This window comes from Peromyscus eremicus, chromosome 1, assembly GCF_949786415.1.
Source record: "Peromyscus eremicus chromosome 1, PerEre_H2_v1, whole genome shotgun sequence".
In the NCBI taxonomy this organism is placed as follows: domain Eukaryota; kingdom Metazoa; phylum Chordata; class Mammalia; order Rodentia; family Cricetidae; genus Peromyscus; species Peromyscus eremicus.
Window position 1 is genome coordinate 55,241,239 of NC_081416.1, and position 21,755 is coordinate 55,262,993.

Sequence of the window (21,755 nt, forward strand, 5' to 3'; positions counted from 1 at the left end):
GACCACTCTGGTCTACAGAGTGAGTTCCAGGGTAGCCAGGGCTACACAGAGAAACCCTGTTTTGAAAAACAAACAAACAAAAAGAGATTTCTGCTCAATAGACCAGGCTGTCCTTGAACTCACGGATTCTAGTCTCGTGCTGGGATTAAAGGTGTGCACTATCACTCCTGTCAAGATAAATTTTGAAATGTAATAACAATCACTGATAGAGGCAGCACAAGATCAGGAGAACCTAGTGGGTTCTCACTGGAATATAAGTAGTAACTTAGTGTCTTATCAAACCACAAGCTTTACTGGTAGCTGCCAAAGTTAGGCTGATCTTGGGCTTCACAGGTGGAAAGATTGTATTTTTGTTTACTTGTAACACTGGGTATTGAACCCAGCGCTTCATATATGCTAGGCAGGTGCTGCCACTGACGTAATACAGGTGCACACATCACTGGCCCCAATTACTTGGTGACTATCCAGTTCACTCATTCTGGATCATTGGGCCCTGGGCTGCCACCATGTTCTCAGCAGCATCTGGGTTGACAGAGGAGAGAAGGGCCAGGAAACTGTAATAGCACTTTTGAAAGATGTGGGGCTAGGCCAGATAAAGCAAAAACAGTGGGGCACGTCCCTTGTCTCTGACGATCTCCGTTGGCTACCGGAAGCAGAGTTCTTGCTGGAGACAGAAGCTATGAGTACATAAAGAAGGCACTTTGGGATTATTTAAGTAAAAAGTACCCTTTAAGCTGGAACTGTAGCTCAGTCTGTAGAGCGCTTGCCTAGCATGAATGAAGCCTTGGGTTTGATCTCCAGCAAGCCATAAAACTGGACATGGTAGTAATTTCAGCACATGGGAGAGGATGGCAGACAGAAGTTCAAGGTTACCCTTAGCTACATAGCCAATTTGAGGCCAGCCTGAACTACATGAGACCCTGTCTTGGTGAGGTGAAGGACCTTTCTAATATTTCAAGTGTCTCAGAAGAGAGTGAGCTCCCTGTCACAGCATGTACTCAAGCTAAAAGTACTGGGCAATCTCTCCGTGAAAGATGGCACCAAGTGCTGAACCTTTTCTCCTGAGTTCATCCCTACTCATCAGATAAACCCCAGGTCCCTAGGATGCCTATTCCAGTTCTCACTGTGTGGGAACTTGCCATCATCTCCTAGAGTTATCAACCAGGAAGTTGAGTGAGGGTCTCGGTGCTGGTCCATTGTTACAGAGAATCAAATCAAATCTAAGTTTGTAAGGACTGGTAAAGGGCAAGTGTATTCCTCTAGCCCCCCTTTTTTCCTTCCAGATTTATTTATGTGAATGAGTGTTTCACCTACGTATGTATGTGTGCCACATGGGTGCTTGGTGCCTTGCAGAAATCAGAAGGTTGCACCAGATGCCACGTTAATGGAATTAAAGATGGTTGTGAGCCACCAAACACATGGGTGCTGGGAATGGAACTTGGGTCCTGAGCAAGAGAAATAAGTGCTCTTAACCACCGAACCATCTTTCCAGCAACTCCCCCACCACCTCCCCCCACCACCACTTTTTATAAACTAGCATCTACCGAGGGCTGCTGTATTCTCTGTCTTGAGCTACTTCAGGTCCTGACCAGCAGGTGAGGACCTGCATTTAGAAGGCAAACCAAACAAGAAAAACGTTAGAAAAGTGGATGCTGTAGACAGTGCCAAGTGGGTGTGCTGCAGAGATCAGGGGGGTACTGCAGGATCTGGTGCGTTAAGGACCAAGGAGGTGTCCTAGTCAGGGTCACTATTGCTGGGATGAAACACCATGACCAAAAGCACTTTGGGCGGAATGTGTTTGTTTGGCTAACTCTTCATCAGTGAAGGAAGTCAGGACAGGAACTCAAACAGGGCAGAACCTGGAAGCAGGAGCTGAGGCAGAGACCATGGAGGGGTGCGGCTTACTGGTTTGCTCAGCCGGCTTTCTGGCCCCACCTACAACGGACTGGGCGTTCCCACAACAATCACTAGGAAAATGCTCCACTGGTTTGCTGGCAGCCTGATCTTCTGTAGGCATTTTCTCAGTTGAGGTTCTCTCCTCTCTGATGACTCTAGCTTGTGTCAAGTTGACATAAAACTAGCCAGTACAGAGGTCTTTCCTTCCGAGTTGGTGAATCTGATCTGAGGCCCCCAATGACACCACCACAAACCAAAGATAACTCCAGTATCTGCTCAGATGTTCCCCTCAGGGGCACGGGTCATCTCTCCACGGTTCTCAGCCTACTCCTTTTCACCCCTTTCTCCCTTTTAACCAGAAGCCTCCTTCCGTTCCCTCACAAACTAACCCTCGAATGCTGAGAATTCTCTACGGAGACACAGACAACTCCGAAGCCAGGAGGGGCGTCTCTAGAAACAAACAAGCCTAGGGAGGGGAATCAGATGTGGGTAATGGTAGTACCCAGCTCAACAGGCCTTTGTGAGCAGTAAGTTAATGCACTTAAGACATCAACCAAAACACTTGACAAGTAGTGAGCCCTCAATCAATGTAGACTCCGAGGAGGTCGGGCCTTTTCCTTGCTCCTCAATCATCCCTGGTCCAGACACTGGCCTCCAGGGTGTTTCACAGTCCAGGAAGCCCCGGTCCAAGGGGGCGAGCCCAGCCACGCCCCTTCTGCGTCCCTTCAGGGTTGGCCCCACCCCGGAGCCGGCCTGGCCCGCGGGGCCCCTTTAAGGCAGAGAACTGGCCGGCTGGAACGTGTTTCGCCCCCTCCGACGCCGCCGAGGTAGCGGCTTCACCTTTAAGGCGGCGCGGAGACTGCTGGGAAGGCCGGCGGGATGGAGGCAGCTAGACAAGCTCACGGTCGCGGATCCGGGTGAAGCCGGGCAGCAGCCGGAGCCGGAGCCAGACCCAAGCAGAAGGTGCAGGTTGGCGCGGGCCGGTTTGGCTGGGAGACCGAGTCAGGCCCGACAGTGAGGAGCGGCTGCAGGTCGGCCTAGAGGAGGCGTCGTCGTGGGCGCGGCCTGTGGGAGGACCCGACCGGCCTGCGGGGAGGGGGCGCGGTCCTGGGCTGGGGCTGGGAGCTGGGCCTTTTCTAGGGAGGGTCTGCGGGCCTTTGGCCGCCTGTGGGAGGGGTCGCTGTGGGCGCGGCCTGCAGAAACCTGTCCCGAAACTCAAGACCGCAGCTTCCCGAGGGGCGGCGGAAGGGGGAGTCTCCGGGCTCAGCCTGTCTGGGGGAGGGGCTCTACGATTCCACTTGCCCTGGGGGAGGGGGCTGTCGGCGGGGCTGAAACCCCATCGCCCGGAGGAGCAGTGGTCTCCGGCATGGGAACGCCTGCGATCCCCCTTACAGTGCCCTAGTGCTCTGTGTCTTGATTAGAACAGTTCCGGGAAAGCCCGGTGGCCGGGCTGCGTAAGTCTGCCTGAGCCGGGGGTCTAGGGCAGACTCAGAGTCCAGCCTCACTAGCCACACCGCATTGCGTCTCCCTAGGCGAGACGAGCCTGGCGCGCCCTCTGTAGGCCGAGTGCTGCCACGGTGCGAGCTGCGGGCTGGGGGATCTTGGGCACCCTTGAGGACCTAGGCGTCTGGGGACCTCCCGGTGTTTACCTAACCTGGGGTGGACGGTGGTGTGGCCCTTGGCCGGGCGCCCGCCTGCCCGCCCCTCGCCTCCACAGACGGCAGGACCATGGCTACGATGGTGCTTCCGCGGGAGGAGAAGCTGAGCCAGGACGAGATCGTGCTGGGCACCAAGGCTGTTATCCAGGGTTTAGAGACCCTACGCGGAGAGCATCGTGCCCTGCTGGCTCCCCTGGCTTCTCATGAGGCAACCGAGGCCGAACCAGGCTCCCAGGAACGGTGCCTCCTCCTGCGCCGCTCCCTGGAGGCCATCGAGCTGGGGCTTGGGGAGGCTCAGGTAGGTCAGTGTTGAGGCTGAGGTGGAAGATTACTGGAAGGGTCCTGGTAATGTAGGAACACTCTCAGCGAGGAAACACTTGTCTCTTGGAGTCTTATGTTAGGACAATAAGTAATGTTAAAGGAATAGACTTTGGAGATGCCAGCCCTGCCCAGGTGGGCACCCCTACCTCCACACAAAGCTATGCCAACCAGGCCCCATTCTACCTAACAGACTAGATAGCAGAGGAGAACAGAAATGCTTCAATTAATTCATTAAGTTCTGTAGTTTATCACTTGTTTGGTGTGTGCCAGGAAGTCTGGTAATGCCATGGATGCAGAATTCAACAAGACAGACAAGATCCTTGTCCTCACTGGGCGTGGTATCTGTAATCCCAGCACTTGAGCAGCGGAGGCAGGAGGATTTCAAGTTCCAGGCCAGTTTGGGTCACATGGTGAGACCCTGACTCATCTTATTGCCTCCTCCAAATAAAATTAAGATTTTCCCCCACAGAGCAGTAGAAGAGAAGTGCACGTCCTCCATGTTCTCTCTCTCTCTCTCTCTCTCAATTAATTGCTTGAAACAAATTGTGATCAGTGATCCAAAGACAAGATCTTGTGATAGTTTATAGTAGGGGGTCTTGTCTATTGGTCAGGCAAGACTTCTCAAAGATGGCATTAACTCAAGACCTGAAGGAGGAGCTGGGCCAGAAGAGGCAAGTGGGGAGAACCACACGGGTAAAGAGCTCAAGGGAGGAAAAGTCGTGCTCAAAGTAAGAGAACTGTCTGACTAGAACTTATGGAGAGGGAGAGAGGGACAGGAGAGGCCTGTAGGGAACAGAAGCCAGCGTATGTCCGGGATATCAGGAAGCCTTTGGAGGGTACATAGTCTGCCTTAGGTTTTGAAAACTCTCTGCAAACTATGGAGAGTTAACATTAGTAGGTCAAGGATGGACTCGGAACAAGTGATTAGGAAGCCACTGCTGGGTTTCAAATGAGAGATGGAAGTTTGAATTAGAGGAGTGGCCGGGAAGACACCAGTTCTGGATACTCTGGAAGGAGGCTCGGCGGGACCTGGGGACGAAGAGAGAGGAAAGGCGCAGTACAACTGCAAGTTTTGGCTTTTGGCAAGTTCAGGGATGACAGAACCTGGATCATTTCGGAGTTCTGCTTTGGTCCCCATAAAGTGGGCTGTTGGACAGGGAAGGGGTTAGATTCTGTGGGAAAGGGTTTTGTTCTCTTTGCTTCTTGGCCAAGCCACTACCTGGCTTCAGAAATCTTGGGCAGCTTTTATTGTCTTGGTTTCCTTGTCTTTAAAATAGTGATCATGCCATCTGTTGTATATACTTCCAGGTTGGTTAGGGACTATTTTGTTTGTTTTGTTTTGTTGGAGACAGGGCCTCTCTACACAGCTCTGGCTGTCCTGGAACTCACTGTGTAAACCAGGCGGCCTTGAATGCACAGGGATCCACCTGCCTCTGCCTCCTGAGTGCTGGGATAAAAAGCATGTGCCATAGGGACTTTTTTTTTAAAGCTAGTGGTTATGAAAACACCTGTCCCTAAAATGTTTTCAGACAGCTGGGTGTGGTGACTCACGCCTTTAATCCCCGCTCAGGAGGTAGAGACAGGTGGATTTCTGAGTTCCAGGACAGCCTGATCTACAGAGTGAGTTCCAAGACAGCCAGAGCTGCACAAAGAAAACCTGTCTTGAAAGAAAAACATTAAATTAAATTTTAAAGTGCTTGCAAACAAATTAAAAAATGCAGGGTCCTGGACTGCCCACCCTTCTGGAAAGGCAGTATCACCTCTTCAGCCACTCGGCTGTCGGCTACAGAAGGGACTAGGGCTCCACTCTCACTAGTATGCAGGTGTTCACAGATTGGGAACAGAATGGCATAAAGGGTACCAGCAATGGAGATGGAGCGGAGGGTCAAGCATGCCTGAAAAGAGGCAATGATTCTGACCCTCGAAGCACAGAGAAGAATACATAGCCTCTGCCAAGGCCCCATGATAGACAGGGCCTGGAGAATCAGGAAGGGCGTCAGGTGTTGAAAGAGCTGGGTGTGGAGGCTGAGGACCAGTGGATCCCCTTACCTGTCCCTGTGGTTGGTTCTTCAGACTCTGGGGACTTTGGACACATGCTGCTTCCCTCCACTTGAGCAGGCAGAGTGCTGTGAATGCTCAACAGAAGTCAGGATGAGGTCTTGCTGTGGCCTTTCAGCCACCTATCAGGGTTCTTGGAGCAAGCACTGGGCCTGCGCAGGAAGCAGTGCTATATTTGGTCATGGCTGCGGTGGGTGGAGTGGATAACTGAAGGGAAACAAAGGAAGAGTCTGGGAGTTCAGAGGTCCCACAAGGATCTTGGCAGTCAAAATTACCAGACCTCCTCCTGGGTTGGAGCTCTAGACTGGTCTGTGACCCTGGGTTGGGAGAACTCAGGTCTAATACCTAACAGCTACACTCAGCCAGGGCCAGGCTTTTCGTAATTACAGGCTCAGGGATGGCCAGGCCTCTGACCCTCATCTGGCCGGCTGCACAGGTGATCCTGGCACTGTCAAGCCATCTGGGGGCTGTGGAGTCAGAGAAGCAGAAGCTGCGGGCTCAGGTGCGGCGCCTGGTCCAAGAGAACCAGTGGTTGCGTGAGGAGCTGGCGGGGACACAGCAGAAGCTCCAGCGCAGTGAACAGGCAGTGGCTCAGCTGGAGGAAGAGAAGCAGCACCTGCTCTTCATGAGCCAGATCCGCAAGCTGGATGAAGATGCTTCCCCAAACGTGAGCCTCAGCTGGCCAACATCCAGTTCCCACATGCCCACTGACACCTATGCCAACTTCTCTGACACTCTTTCCTTTCCAGGAGGAGAAGGGTGATGTTCCCAAAGACTCCCTGGATGACCTGTTTCCCAATGAGGATGAGCAGAGCCCAGGTACAGAAGGGCAGTTAGCTCTGGGTTAAGGGAAAGAACAGTTGTGTAAAGTCCTAAAGGACACAGGAGATGGAGTATTAGTGGTATCCATGTTCTTTTTTGCCTCATTTCCAATCCCATTATCCCAGCATACTAGGGCTTAAAAGGCAAGTCTTCCCTGTTGCATCTTAGATCCCTGAGCTCTGAGGGGAGCAGGTGGCAGCGGCATGCTTAGCAGGTCTGGAGGATCTGAATTTGGCTCTACTGTTAGTCTCTTTCTGGGCCTCCTTAGACAGTCAGAGAAACTCATGCAGGACCTTGCTGAGCTGGGCCATGATTGCCTCACTCACAGTGCAGATGAGATGAAGGGCTGGGACTCATTTCTTGTGCAATAACTAAACCTACTCTGTATGTGCAGAAGCTGAGGCAGACTGGTGACTTGCCCAGGAACACATGGGCAAAAGGCTAGGCCGACATATGCCAGCCTAGCTCAGAAAGGAAAAGGTACATCTAACTTCCTGTCCTTGGCCCTGTAGCTCCCAGCCCTGGAGGAGGAGATGTAGCTGCACAACATGGGGGCTATGAAATACCAGCACGACTCCGTACCCTCCACAATCTGGTAATACAGTATGCTTCACAAGGCCGCTATGAGGTGGCCGTGCCCCTCTGCAAGCAGGCACTGGAGGATTTGGAGAAGACATCAGGCCATGACCACCCTGATGTGGCCACTATGCTGAACATCCTGGCATTGGTTTATCGGTAAGGGCCCTCTGGCTGTGTGGGCACACCTGCATCCTTCCAGATGGATGTCTCAAGGGGCAATTGAGCAGGAGAAAAAGAAGGGCCCACATATGTCAAGCTGGCCTCCAACTGGAAATAAACCTGTCTATTAGAGTCTTTTTTTTTTTTTTTTTTTTGTTTTTTGTTTTTTGTTTTTCGAGACAGGGTTTCTCTGTGTAGCTTTGTGCCTTTCCTAGAACTCACTTGGTAGCCCAGGCTGGCCTCGAACTCACAGAGATCCGCCTGCCTCTGCCTCCCGAGTGCTGGGATTAAAGGCGTGCACCACCACCGCCCGGCCTATTAGAGTCTTAAGAAAAGGTTGTCTATGAAGAACAGCAAGGTGACAAATGAAAACATTAGGGTCACTGGGAATCAGCACAGCCTCTCTAGGTACCCAGGCTTGAGAATGGGCTTTGAAACGTGAGTTGGAAGCCAGGTATGGTAGTACACACTGTAATTCCACTACTTAGGAGGTAGAAGCAAGACAGTCAGGAATTGGTCACATAGCTCGTTCAAGGCAAGCCTAGGATACATGAGACTCGAGGACAGGGAAAGGTTGAGAGAAGAAAGGTGGATGGGAACATAGATTGGCCCAGAACTCATAATGGGTGACAGTTTCTGTGGCAGAAAGTGACAGTGAGCCAAGGAAGGCACTGGGGGTCACTTGAGTGTTGCTCAGGGGCCTGGGTATGAGGTGGGTCCTTAGTGATTTGTGATAAGCTGCCGAATGCCCCCAGAGCTCTCAAAGGTAGGGCTGTCTAGGCCTCCGATGCTCTGAGTTGCACTCCAATCATGTCCACTCATCAGTGACCTCAGGAGGAGTGCCTATGGGGACCACAGGCCCCTGGGGTCAGGCTTCAGGCTGGGGGACATCCCTGAATGTCCTGCCTGCTCCCAGGGACCAGAACAAGTACAAGGATGCTGCCCACCTGCTCAATGATGCCCTGGCTATCCGAGAGAAGACACTGGGCAAGGACCACCCAGCTGTAAGTAAGAATCGGATTGAGGGTTGAGGATTTAGCTCAGTGGTAGACGCTTGGCCTAGCAAGCGCAAGGCCCTGGGTTCAGTCCTCAGGTCCGGGGGGGGGGGGGGGGGGGGGGGGGGCGGGGATTGGATTGAGTGTTGCCCTTCATCCCTCACAAGTCCCCGAGTTTCCGCCTTCTAAGTTTCTAAGTGAAGGCACCTCCATTCTCCTACCCCCAGGTGGCTGCAACCCTGAACAATCTGGCAGTTCTGTATGGCAAGCGGGGCAAGTACAAAGAGGCTGAGCCACTGTGCAAGCGAGCACTGGAGATCCGGGAGAAGGTAGGAGCAGACAGGGCTTAGGACTGCTGGCCAGACAGAACAGTCTGAGCAACTCTGACCCCAGCCACTGACTCTTCCCAGGTCCTGGGCAAGTTTCACCCAGATGTGGCCAAGCAGCTCAGCAACCTGGCCTTGCTGTGCCAGAACCAGGGCAAAGCTGAGGAGGTGGAATACTACTACCGGCGTGCCCTGGAGATCTACGCCACACGCCTTGGGCCTGATGACCCCAATGTGGCAAAGACCAAGAACAACCTGGTGCTCGGAGGCTGGGCTGGAGGCTGGAAAGGAGGGAGGCAGGGAGGAGGGAGGCAGGGAGGAGGGCTGATGTTTAGGAGGAAGGAGAAGGAAACAAAGGCCCTGTGTGCTGCTTACCCACTGTCTTTCCTCTCCAGGCTTCCTGCTACCTGAAACAGGGCAAGTACCAGGATGCAGAGACCCTGTACAAGGAGATCCTTACCCGTGCTCATGAGAAGGAATTTGGCTCTGTCAACGGTGAGTCCATGGCTGCCATGTGCCTCCAGTTCATTCAACAGAGGCCTACTCAGCCAGGAGCACCCAGGACAGTAATGACCTTGCAGACCATCCTGCCTAGAGTCTGGCAGAAAAGAAAACCTCTGGATGGTTCCAACAGGAGCCCACTCACCTAATTCATTGCCCTGGCCAGACAAATTGGCAAACTCCATGCTGAGTCTCCCTCCCCACCCCCATACCCCCTTTTTGAGACAGGGTCTCACTATGTAGCTCTGGCTGTCCTGGAACTCACTATTGTAGACCAGGCTGGCCTCGAACTCACAGAGATCCGCCTGCCTCTGCCTCCCAAGTGCTGGCATTAAAGGCGTGTGCCGCTACACTCAGTCTCCTCCTTTGTCTGTGTGACAATTCCCGTTTACTTTGAGGGCTGGCCCAAGTGTCTTTCCTTCTCAGAAACAGCCTCTGGCCCCTATGGCTAGCCATTTCCTGATCCCCATCCCTCAGCCTGGCCCCTCATTCAAGTGTGTCACTAGTCTCTGGTCTAAGGTGTGTAAGGGCCTGCCACCTCACTCCTGACCCCACCTCATTTAGAGCCATTTGACACAGACTTGTGGCCTGGTCATCTGGGTACAGGGAGGGTCAGTGATGTTTTGGATTTGCTTCTTGTTCAACAAAGCCTAATCCTGGTCCTTCCTACATACCCCTGTCCCCTTCCCCAGACATTAGTCCCTTGTCCAGCCTAATTGGAAAGACCTATATGGCAGGCAGGTTACAGTCCCCTATTTCCTCCTAGGAGAGAACAAGCCCATCTGGATGCATGCAGAGGAACGAGAGGAGAGCAAGGTAAGGACACTGTGGGTATAACTTGCACATGTTGGGATTGTATGAGGCTGGGTGGAGGTATGGAGCTGAGAGCTTTCTCCAGTTCCCAACTGACTGGTCTTTCCCTCAGGACAAGCGCCGGGACAACGCCCCCTATGGGGAATATGGCAGCTGGTACAAAGCCTGTAAAGTTGACAGGTGAGGGCCGATAGGTTTGGGTTAGGGGTAAAGTGAGTACCAAGGAAACAGTGTCCTTGGTCAGTGAGACCCAGGTCTCACTATCCTTTCACCTCTGAGACACCTCTCTTCTGTTAGCTCATCATCCCTCAAGACCCGAACCCAAGAAGACTTTCTGCACTGAGACAGCTTGGTTCACTCACTGCTGGGTCTCCCAGCTTCTCGTCCTGTTGGCAGTGTCCTAGAACTCTAGGGCCTGGCCAGGTTTCTAGCCCTAGAGTGGTTCTCTCAGGGTGGGAGAGACCAGTGGGTATACCACAGGGTTGGATGAATCGGAAAGGCCAGATTCTGGATGTTTGGTCCCCAGAGCCTCATGTAGGCTGGTTGTTGGATAAAGATATTTAGACTTCCCTGCTCTCTGTCCACAGTCCCACAGTCAACACCACTCTGCGAAGCTTGGGCGCCTTGTACCGGCGCCAGGGCAAGCTGGAAGCTGCACACACACTGGAAGATTGTGCCAGCCGCAGCCGCAAGCAGGTGGGACTCCACGGTGGAGGGGGGCGAATAGGGACCTTTGAGCCCCCACGTGTCAGGGCCTGATGCTTCCTGCCCCCTTTCAGGGCCTGGATCCTGCCAGCCAGACCAAGGTGGTGGAGCTGCTAAAAGATGGGAGTGGTGGACGAGGAGACCGCCGTGGCAGCCGAGATGTGTCTGGGGGTGCTGGGCCTCGGTCTGAGTCTGACCTGGAGGAGTCGGGGCCTGCAGCTGAGTGGAGTGGGGTGAGTGTGGGGGCTGAGAGAGTTTGTCAGACTACAAAGAAAGTAGGACCTAGAGACAGTTCTTCCCCCACAGGATGGCGGTGGCTCTTTGCGGCGCAGTGGCTCCTTTGGGAAGCTCAGGGATGCCCTGAGACGCAGCAGTGAGATGCTGGTGAGGAAGCTGCAGGGGGGTGGCCCACAGGAGCCCCCTAATTCTAGGTGAGTTTCTGTCCCTGATCGTGTCCTGTGGGCTCCCAAGTGACTTCCCATTCCTCTCAGGAAACACTACCAAGTCTGCTTTATTCTGCCCTCCCTGCCAAGACCCATCCTGATGTCCCTTTACTGTTTCACCATGAACAAATCTTGGTCCTCCTTTTCCCTCAGGATGAAGAGGGCTAGCTCTCTCAACTTCCTTAACAAGAGTGTGGAAGAGCCAGTTCAGGTGAGAGTGGAGGGTATCGGGGTTGGGGAGTTAGCTCAGTGGTAGAGCGCTTGCCTAGCAACCACAAGGCCCTGGGTTCAGTCCTCAGCTCTGGAAAAAAAAAAAAAAAAGTGGAGGGTATCTGGCATTAGGCAGCCTAGACCCAGGTCTCTATCCCACAGTTCGAGGCCCTTGGTCTGTGTCTGTCCCCACCCAGCTTTCCGGTGACTCTTCATCCAGCAATAGCTCTGTCTGGTTCCAGGCCCACGGAAGGGACAGGGCAGGGAGGAGATAGGTGGAGACAACTAGGGCAGCAGGTAAAGGGACATAGCCCTTGCACTGGGGCGGACAAGCAGTCAGCCAGGAGCAGCTGAAGCGCTCGGCCCCAGCTGTTAGCTAAACTTGAACTCTGGCCAGTCTGATTCGCTGTGTTTGCACGAGGGACTTGGTTTGGGTCGGCCCTTTTCATCATCCTTTACTCTTGTGGGGTCTCCCTCCCTCTCCCCCTCCCTTCACTCCCAGTAGCATAAGTCTGAGCTACATGCCCCCTGTGTTCTGCCCACAGCCTGGAGGCACCGGTCTTTCCGACAGCCGTACCTTGAGCTCCAGCTCCATGGACCTCTCCAGAAGAAGCTCCCTCGTAGGCTAAAGCTGAAGGGGCAGCCAGTCGCCAGAGCCTTCATCTGACATGACCCTTTACCCCAGCCCTGCGCATGGGCCTGCTGCTTGTCCTGCCTGCCCCTCCCAAGGACCCCTGTCTTTTCTGTTCAATCTCAGGGTAACCTCCTCCCTTGTCATCTCAGCCGGGGCCCTGGAGGCCGGGCCTGCCGCTCCAACTCTACTCCTTATTTATTCCTTCCAGCAGGGGGCCTCTCTTCCCTATGTTCAGGGCCTGTGGGAGTGGTGGCCTGCATACCCAGCCCCCAAAGCCAAGAACACTAAATACTTGCTGTCCCTCAGCATCTTTGCCCCCCCTAACTCCCGGCCGTTGCTTCTGTATATAGAGAAATAAGTTATTGGCCGTGTCTTCCTCTCAGTCCTCCCTTCAGTCCTCCCTTCAGTCCACGGTAGTCCCGGGCCACCACCTGCCTCTCCCTTCTCCAGTGGTACCGCCCAGGCCTTAAATCATCCCCGTTCCGAGTGGTGGTATCTCTCAAGCTCCAAGTTCTAGGAACAGAGCCTCCCGAAAAGGTTCCCCGACCTCCTCGCTATCCTGGTCTTGGAGGGATGTGCTCTACCCAACCTTGCAGATGCCCGGACTCCCACACCTCCGGGCGTGTTGCTTCCCAGATTTATGCACCGTCCTTCCCACCCAGCCCCGCCCAGGCACGGCCTGACCCCGCCCTGGGTACGGCCTGTTGAGCCATCCTGCCACGCCTTCCTTGCCTCAGCTTCTGATGTCCCCTCCACACACACCCCCGCAGTAGGAGGGGCTACCCCATTTGTTGGGTGAGGCAGTTGCTCTCTATTTTCAAATGTTGCTGTAGAAATAAAGACAATTTGAATCTGAGCTGGGCTTGTTTTGAGGAGGCCCAGGGCACCCCCCCGCCCCAGCATCCTTAGGGTGGGGTGGAATCTGGAGGAGTGAGGGACACACACACACATCATGCCCTGTCCCTTGAGGCAGGAACTAATACTCTGCCCTTAACACTGAACTGTTTGAGGGGATGCTGCAGGTTTGGGATTTCTCCTAAAGCATGCCCCTATGGGGTTCTAGACAATTCCGACTTTGATGAGTTCTACCCCTTAGTACGTTCTTGGACTGAATGAGTGTCCCGAGACGATTTTTCATGTATGTAATACTAGTAGTGATGGCAGTCCTGGGATGGGCTGCAGAGTGCCCATCCCACGAAGAACGCTGAACAAGTCAAGTTTTTCTGGTCATAAATACCTCGTACCTTCTCGTTTAATGTTTTCAATTTGAGAACTTAGAGGGTGGCTGACCATCTCGAGGTGAACCATACGTACCCCCGGTGTTACTCAAGAGTTTCCACACGCAGATGGTGGTCCAACCAAGATTCCGCAGCAGGTCGTTCCGGGATTGGGAAGACTACAGACCCCAGAAGGCAGTTCGCGGGTGGCGACTGGAGCGCACCGGCGCTTGGGTTGCGCCTGCGCAGCAGTGGCGAATCGAGTATCTGGGAGACTACAGGTTCCACAAGGCAGCGCGGGGCAACCAGAGTCGGAAGTGTTTGCGCCTGCGCGGCGCGGGCGGGGCCTCTAGGGCGGAGCGGCCACCATCTTGGAACGGGAGGCGGAGCAGAGCCGACTGGGAGCGACCGAGCGGGCCACCGCTGCCGCCATGAACCCCGAATAGTGAGTGAGCCCCGCCCGCGCCGTGTGGCGCAGCCTCGATCATGTCTATGGGGCTATACGCTTATCGAAGCTGTCTGGCCCTGGTCAGAACTGCGCGGCGCCCCCACATCCGGGTCCCTCTTCCGCTGACCCCCCCCTACATCCGGGTCCTGCCCCTCCCCCCGGGAACCCCAGGACCCCGGCTCAACACCCCGAGTTCTCGTATCCAGGGCACGGAGGCGATTGCCTCGAAGGGCAGCTCATGGAGCTCGCAGCACCGGCCCTCCCAGGCCTTTTCGGTTATGTGACCCTGCAGATCCGGTCTCCCCGAGCCTCAGTTTCCCCACTCGCTGCTTGACCACGGGCAGGCGGTTTGGAGTCCCGTCATAATAGTTTCTGGTCTCCAGAGTCGAGAACTTGGAGTTGGGCGGTGAACCTCTCTGCCTTTGACTTTCTTCTGGAGCCCAGTTTTCAGGGCTGGCCCAGACAGAAGCTGACCAGACAAGAGGGGAGCCCAAGCCCCTGCTTGATTCACACCCCTGCAGGTCCTTCCCACTGGGGCTGCCATTTGCCCTGCCTGGGTCGCACTGTCCTGTCCTCCGTGCTTTTTTGGGTTTTTTTTTGCCCTCACCTTTGCGCAGGCCTCCAGCTCCACTCTCACGGCTTCCCTCACCTGTCACACTGCCAAAGAACTTTAGGTGAATATGGATTGGCTTGCTCCCTTAGACTGGGATTTTTATTCCTCAGACTCACACCTTTGGAGTAGATGGCCCACGTCCAGTTTTGCACCCATGTTATCTTCTTCCCTTTCTCCGCTTCCTTTTTCTTCTCCAGCTCTAGGCCTCAGATTTCCTTGAGAAAGGGTGAAGCTCAGCAGGGTTAGGGGAACAGAGAAGGGAGGCTGCAGGGCTGTCAAAGAGCCTGACAGGCCTAGTTCCCAGGCTCACAGTTAGCCACTGCTTAGGGTAAGTCATTTCCCGTCTCTGACCTCCGGTGTCCTCGGTAGTTGGAAATAGCACGCACTCACACCGTTGCACTGTTGTGAGGGTTTAATGGGAGGATGCATTTAAAGCACTTCACACAGGGCCGGTTCCAGTTGAGGAAGTACTAACAGCTGCTTCCATGGCCACTTGTTGACTCTTCTCATTAGTGACTTCATCTCAGGCTCTTTCACTTTGGTTTTGGCTTCATGGGTTCAGGCTTTCATTTTTGGGTCCTCGGCTGGCACACTATAAGGCCCAGCGTGGGTTTCCTAAACAGCTTCCACCAAGCAGCACCAGAGTCTCAGTGCTGACACCCAGCTGGTTGTGTTTCTTGGGAAATGGTGTTCCTCTCTTTTGCCACAAAGTGGGAATTCAGACAGAGCAAGCTGAAGGTTTTGTGGACTACTTACTGGGGATGGTGAGGGTCTATTTTTCATCCCTTTTCAGGACAGTGGGAGGATCTGGTGAGCACCATGGTATACCAAGCAGAAGCATGCCTCACGGTGTTGTCATGCCTGCTGCAGGGGCAGGGAGTGGGGGGAACTTTCTGCCTGCCTTCATACCTTCCCATCTTCTCTTGCCAGTGACTACCTGTTCAAGCTGCTTTTGATCGGTGACTCGGGCGTGGGCAAGTCGTGCCTGCTCCTGCGGTTTGCTGTGAGTAAGAAGCACCCCATGTCATCCACTTGGGGTCCTAGCTGGCCACTGGGAGGAAAAAGAGGCAACTCAGAACACAGTAGTTGCCAGAGCTGCCAGAACAAGGGCCCAGGCCTCTCAAGTTGGGGTGCTTAGAACTAAGGCTTGGCAGTGAGGAGCACAGCAGGGCCGGGAGCTGGAGAGAGGACTTCCGGATAGTTCTTGGGCCTGTGTGTTCAGGCTGTTTCACTGTCACCTTTCAGGATGACACGTACACAGAGAGCTACATCAGCACTATTGGGGTGGACTTCAAGATTCGAACCATCGAACTGGATGGCAAAACCATCAAACTTCAGATTGTGAGTATGGCTTTTCTCCAGCACTGAGACAGAAGTGTTTGCCTTGGGGTGGGGCCTCTTGTGGCTGACCTACTCTTTCTTCCTGTCTCGTAGTGGGACACGGCTGGTCAGGAACGGTTCCGTACCATCACTTCCAGCTACTACCGGGGGGCTCATGGCATCATCGTGGTGTATGACGTCACTGACCAGGTACTCCTGGATTTATGTCCCAGCCTCGCCTCCTGAGCCTTGACTTTTGACTCTGCTCCTTTCCCTGTTTTCATTTGCCTTAAGCTTTCTGGGGGAGACACTATGCTGAATTGCTTCATAAAGGGCAACAGGCCACACAAGTGGACCCTGCCTAGATCCTATCGTGAAGCCTTGATAGAGCCAGGATTTATGGCTCCTGCTACCTTATTCTAGACCTTGCAGATTACCCATGTTTGGTGGCAGTTAGTCAGCTGGTTGGTTACTTCTGGTTCCTTGCTTCCTGAAGTCTGCAGACAGTTGGAGCAATTGGAAGGCAAGAAAGTGAGGAAGCCCAGCATGAGAACCCTGTGTCTACTGTGGTGGCTTCAGCAGCCAGGAAGTGTCCTGATGGTGGCTCACAGTTTATAGAAACTGCATTCTTTAGCTTTCCTTGGTTGCTTACCCCACAAAATGGGAGTTTTGCTTTGTTGCCAACTTACTCCAAATTCCTGGGCTTAAGTGACCCTCCTCCTTAGCCTCCCTAGTAGCTGGGCTACTGGGTCCCCACCACTGTGCCTGGCTTTTGATGCCCATGAGAAGTCCCTCATATTCCCATCTTAGAGATGAAGACTTGGTTCAGGCTGGGGCAGTGACTTGCTAAGGGCCTCCAGCCTGTTAGTGGCCGAGGCCGAAGGCCTCTTTGTCTACCAGGCCGTCCTGGGCCGGGAGAGTCCCTGCTTTGAGGGGCAGTGGCCACTTACCAGAGACTCCTGATACCCATGCCTTTACCTCTTCTGTCTAACAAGGTGAGTGGGCTTAGTGCCACTCAGAGGTCACCAAGGCTTTCACTGTCATAGCCAATCAGCTTCTTGCCCAGATTGACTTCCTGTAACTTTTTACTCTGTTTTCTTCTCTTTCCTTGAAAATACTATCTGTAGCTCTCCTGTCTCTCACTAAGCATACGTTCTGCAGTGAGCTGCACCCTCAACCCCTTTAGTGTCTCATTGGCTCCCCCTTACTGCGCATTAGCCCCGTATTTTCTGCACCCTAACCAACCCCAGCCACTTCTGTGGTTTGCCTTTTGTCGTGTGTTCTGGGATTCTTCCGTCCAGACAGATGTTCTCTGGGTTCCCATCTCTGGGTGTGTGCTTGTGCTGGCCTCTGGTGTCTCTAACAGGAATAACCTTCCTGCTCTTACCCAGTGAAGGAGATGGTGAGGCCACCGTAAGCACCAGGTGGGAGGAAAGGGCTTGTCTCATCTTAAAACTCTCAGGTGGTAGTCCATCATTGAAGGAAGCCAAGGCATGAAGTCAGGCAGGAACCATGGGAAAGGTACCTACTGGCTTGTTCCCATGGTTTGTTTGCTCAGCTGGCTTTCTTAGACCACCCAAGGCCACCTGCCAAAGGACGACACTGCCCACACTGAGCTCGGCCCTTCCACATCCACCATCAATCAAGAAAATGCCTCAGAGACATGCTCACAGGACAGTCTGATGGGGGAAATTCCTCAGTTTAGACGCCCTTTCCAGATGTTTAGGTTTGTGTCAAGTTGAAAAATGCTAACAAGTACACCATGTTTCCTACATGAAGAAGGTATTTTCCAGAGGGTTAGTAACTTGCCTGCGATGTCGGTGTAAAGAAAGACAAAGCCCTTTCTCTGTCTCCCAACTGCCTCTGTGGGCTTCACACCAGCTGCAGGATTCAGATTCCAGCTCTAGCCTCACCATCCCCCCCCCACCCGCCTTCTGCGTCCTTGTAAGTCTGACCAGAAAACTTCCTTTCTCCACAGTTAGTCTCAAGGCACCTCTATTCTCTCCCCATCATTTCAGCTCTGTCCCTTCATAATAATAGCAGTGATGAGGATAATAGCCGCTCTTGCTAATTGAGCACTTGTTATGAGACAGGCCTGCATTCATTTCTCATGCAAACGACAGCTCTGCTGGGCGGTGTTACCGGAACAAAAGGGGAAACTGAGGCCCAGGTCAGGTGACTGGATATCTGAGGTCACATAGGAGATGACCAAGCTTAGGCGATAGCCAAGGTAGCCTAACTCTAAGCCTGTGCTCTTTCTGGCTGCATTCCTGGTTGAGGACATTACTCTAGATTATTCTAGCCACTTCCCAGTTGCTCTGTATTTTGTTAATCTGCTCTAATCCTGCCCAGACTCTATTTCCAGAACACAGATATGCTCCAGTTTCTATTCAACTGAGAAAACCCTCAGTGTCTGTTGGGAATGCCAAGCTTATCCAGGCTAAGACCTTTTCAGCTCTGTCCTGACCACCCCTCACCAGTCCTTCCCAACCTGCAGCCTGCTGTGTTCCCACTTCAACTCCCCAGACACCACACCCTCCCATTCTAGCAGACGCTGTCTCCTTAGCTGGTAGCTTTTGCATCAGTTGAGTCCATGCCTGCAGGATGGGGTGGTCCTGAGGCTGCCCAACTCTGGCTTTTGATCCCATCTTGCGTGTGTAGTGGTCTGTTCCTCCACTGTCCCCTGAGTGCCCTAAGATGGGTGTGTAGGTAAGTGCCCTCTGTTCCCTCCTTCCAGCATAGGGCCCAGCTTAGGACATGAGATTGTGTATAGTAGAGCCCAGCATACCTTAAAGAAGGGAAACCAGGAGCTGGAGAGATGGTTCAGCAAAGTGTTCACTGCTCTTCCAGAGGACTTGAGTTTTGTTCCCAGCACTCACATGGCAGTTTACAACTGTCTGTAACTCCCAATTCCAGAGGAGCTAATGCCCTCTTCTGGCCTCCAAGGGCACGAGCCATATACAGGGTGCACATGCATGTAGGTAGGCAACTTTTTAAACAGAAAACACAGCTCTAGCTTGAATGTATTTCTAGAAATTCCATCCTTTGCACAAATTCCGTGTCAAGCTGCTAGGGGAGTCTGAGACTCAGTGACGTGATAGTTGGTGTCAGAAGTGGGGTGAACCTATCTCCTTCACTGGCCAGGGTCTTCCTTATGAAGACCCTTCATCTCCCACTGGGCTCCAAGGCTTCAGAATTTAAAGAGAGGACTGGAGATATATGTAGCTCAGCATGAAGTCCTTTGTCTTTTGTGTGTGTGTGTGTGTGTGTGTGTGTGTGTGTGTGTGTGTGTGTGTGTGGTGCGAGACAGGGTTTCTCTGTGTAGCCCTGGCTGTCCTGGTCCCTTTGTAGACCAGACTGGCCTTGAACTCAAGAGATTGACCTGCCTCTGTCTCCCGAGTGCTGAGATTAAAGGAATATGCCACCATGCCCAGCTCCTTTTCATTATTTTTAATGATTTATTTTTGTTTCATGTGCATTGGTGTTTTGTCTGCTAGTTAAGGATTTCTGGTACCCTGGAAATGGAGCTACAGACAGTTGTGAGCTGCCATGTGGGTGCTGGGAATTGAACCCAGGTCCTCTGAAAGAGCAGCTGGTGCTCTTAACCACTGAACCCTCTCTCCAGCCCCCTTTTTCATAATTTTTATTTTGAAAGGGTCTCATTAAGTTCCCTGGGCTGGTCTTGAACTTGTAGTCTTCATGCCTCAGCTTCCTTCCTACCTAGGACCATCTGCCTTCATCAACCATGCCTGATGTCACCTGCCTTTCTTGTGATGCCCTTAGCTTCTGTGTGTGGTTACACCTAGGAGCGGTTTAGGGAGAGAGAACTGCAGAATACAGAAATGGCCAGTAATTGTAGGCAGCTGGTGAGGTGTTGGGGCTGCTTGCTGGCGGCTACTCTGTCCTGACTTTGGTTTTTGGGTTTCCACATGGAAGAGAACCAGGGGAAAACTAAGCCCAGAGGGGAGGACTTCATCTGTATCCCCATGCTCAGGGCTCCTGCCTTTCCCTCAAAGGAGCCCTGCTCTCTAGACCTAGCTAGACTGTGTTTGGGAGTTCAGTAACTTTGGACCCTGTGTCTAGGAATCCTATGCTAACGTGAAACAGTGGCTCCAGGAGATAGATCGCTACGCCAGTGAGAACGTCAATAAACTGCTGGTAGGCAACAAGAGTGATCTCACCACCAAGAAGGTCGTGGACAATACCACAGCCAAGGTGAGCAGGGCCGGCCTTGGCTGTCAGGGGGTTAGGGCTCATTTCCCTTCACCCCTTCTTACCCTTGCTCTTATTTCTCTTATCTCCTTGGCAGGAATTTGCAGACTCTCTGGGTGTCCCCTTCCTGGAGACGAGTGCCAAGAATGCCACCAATGTTGAGCAAGCATTCATGACGATGGCCGCAGAGATCAAAAAGCGGATGGGGCCAGGAGCAGCTTCTGGGGGTGAACGGCCCAACCTGAAGATTGACAGCACCCCTGTGAAGCCAGCTAGTGGTGGCTGTTGCTAGGAGGGGCACTTGGGGAAGGGACACCTTCTCCAGATGATGCCCCTGGAGGGGGCAGGAAGTGCCTCCCTCTCCTAGGGCATTTGAGTCTGTGGCTTTGGGGTGTCCTGGGCTCCCCATCTTCCTCTGGCCCATCTGCCTTCTGCTCTGAGTCCTAGTCCTGTCAGGGCCCCCATGGAGGACATGCAGGACCTGTGGCTGGGGTGGTCACAGGGACTGCTCTGCTGCTGCCTCTAGGTACCTTGAAAAGATGCCCACCACGCACCTTTCTTTGCAATGAGGGCTCCGCTGTCTGTCACTCACCCCATGTATGCTGCACTGGGTTTCTCTTTTCCTTTCTTCCTTCCCAATAGCTGAGGGCCTCCCTGCCTCTGCTGCCCCTGGCTGTAGGCAGTGGCCAGGGGATCCAGGGCCTCAGATCCAGGGTCCTGCGTCGGACCTCAGGACAGGGGAGGGGGCTGTCAGAGCCCACCAGCCCACCTTTTCCTTACCCTTGCCTCCCTCCACCGCTCCCACACTCAGCTTGAGCCGTCCAGCTGCTGATGGGTCTTGAGCACAACTAGGGTAGGTGGGCGGATGGCTGTGCTGGGCCTGTGTCTCAAGCCCAGAGGGAGCCTGCATCTGCCTTCCCTGCCCTGCCAGAGCCAGGCCCATGTGCTGCCTGCCCACCAAGCCCCTTTGTCCCTGAGAAAGGCGGAGGCGGAAGGCCCACCGTGCCAAAGGCCGGGCACCAGCCTTAACCCTCTCTCTGCCAGCACCACTTCTTTCCTTGAGGCGGCACATCTGGCTTGTTCTCCCTCCATTCCTCAGAGCCTGAGGGGGCCAGACCCACTTGTCTGGGGAGTGTGGGGGCCACTTGGGGTTGTGGGACTCTGTACCCCTCCTACTCAGAGTCCAGGCCCCCACCCTCTGGCACAGCTTCCTGCAGAAAACCTTTGGTCTGTACCTAATCATCCATGTCCTTCGTGCTGTCTTCTTGCCATTCTTATCCTACACCCTCCCCTCCCTTCCAGTGTGTATTTAAATCCCTGGGCTGCCCCTCTGGGAGGGAGCCTCTTCTCCCACGTTCCCCTCTGGTGTCATGTCAGGCATTTTGCAAGGAAAAGCCACTTGGGGAAAGATGGAAAAGGATGAAAAAAATAAATTTCCACTGGCCCTTGGATAAGCCAAGGGTTTTTGCAAGGAAGCGGTGGTGACTGAGTGTGGTCTGTGGTCTGAGTCTGGCTTTGAGTTGCTGCATGGAACTGGAATCCAGAGTTTGGTGTGATGCACAGGGGTCCTGACTCGGACTGTGTCCTAAGTTTGCTGTTAAAAGCCCTTGACCCACATACTGGGCCTGGGAAATCCTGCTGTGCTGCTGGGGGATGTCCCTAAGGGCCCAGCACGGATCTGTCAGAGGGAGGCAGGCAGGAGGTCATCGGGTGAGCCACCATCAATACCCACGGGGAGGGCTTGCAAGGCATGAAGTTGGGCAAGAGCTGGACCCAGGAGCGGGCATTGAGCCCCGCAGATGTACTACATCCTGCCTGGTCTTCA

General features: G+C 53.7%; 2 protein-coding genes across 3 annotated transcripts; both read left to right on the top strand.

The window, feature by feature from the left end:
• The first annotated feature begins 2,687 nt into the window (after window positions 1–2,687).
• Window positions 2,688–12,976, top strand: Klc2 (kinesin light chain 2). 2 transcript variants are annotated; one of them, XM_059263010.1, is made up of 16 exons: window positions 2,688–2,859; window positions 3,614–3,852; window positions 6,370–6,600; window positions 6,683–6,752; window positions 7,268–7,490; window positions 8,410–8,497; window positions 8,716–8,817; window positions 8,899–9,072; window positions 9,210–9,309; window positions 10,082–10,131; window positions 10,241–10,308; window positions 10,716–10,824; window positions 10,908–11,066; window positions 11,140–11,264; window positions 11,430–11,487; window positions 12,032–12,976. In XM_059263010.1, the coding sequence occupies exons 2-16, from the start codon at window positions 3,625–3,627 to the stop codon at window positions 12,113–12,115; spliced, it is 1,869 nt and encodes a 622-aa protein (XP_059118993.1). In that variant the 5' UTR covers window positions 2,688–2,859; window positions 3,614–3,624; the 3' UTR covers window positions 12,116–12,976. The 2 variants fall into 2 exon arrangements, with proteins under 2 accessions (XP_059118993.1, XP_059118988.1); XM_059263005.1 differs by having other exon boundaries at window positions 2,689–2,927.
• Window positions 12,977–13,651: 675 nt separating this feature from the next.
• Rab1b (RAB1B, member RAS oncogene family) lies at window positions 13,652–21,405 on the top strand. Its single transcript, XM_059263014.1, has 6 exons — window positions 13,652–13,782; window positions 15,329–15,401; window positions 15,644–15,739; window positions 15,833–15,928; window positions 19,802–19,933; window positions 20,028–21,405. The coding sequence occupies exons 1-6, from the start codon at window positions 13,769–13,771 to the stop codon at window positions 20,220–20,222; spliced, it is 606 nt and encodes a 201-aa protein (XP_059118997.1). The 5' UTR covers window positions 13,652–13,768; the 3' UTR covers window positions 20,223–21,405.
• Window positions 21,406–21,755: the final 350 nt, after the last annotated feature.

Coding starts and splice junctions, on each gene's coding strand:
- Klc2 (XM_059263010.1), top strand. CDS start 3,625: ATGGCTACGATGGTGCTTCCGCGGGAGGAGAAGCTGAGCCAGGACGAG. Junction 7,491..8,409: donor ATCCTGGCATTGGTTTATCG/GTAAGGGCCCTC, acceptor GCCTGCTCCCAG/GGACCAGAACAAGTACAAGG. Junction 9,073..9,209: donor CAAAGACCAAGAACAACCTG/GTGCTCGGAGGC, acceptor TTTCCTCTCCAG/GCTTCCTGCTACCTGAAACA.
- Rab1b (XM_059263014.1), top strand. Junction 15,402..15,643: donor GCCTGCTCCTGCGGTTTGCT/GTGAGTAAGAAG, acceptor GTCACCTTTCAG/GATGACACGTACACAGAGAG. Junction 15,740..15,832: donor AAACCATCAAACTTCAGATT/GTGAGTATGGCT, acceptor CCTGTCTCGTAG/TGGGACACGGCTGGTCAGGA.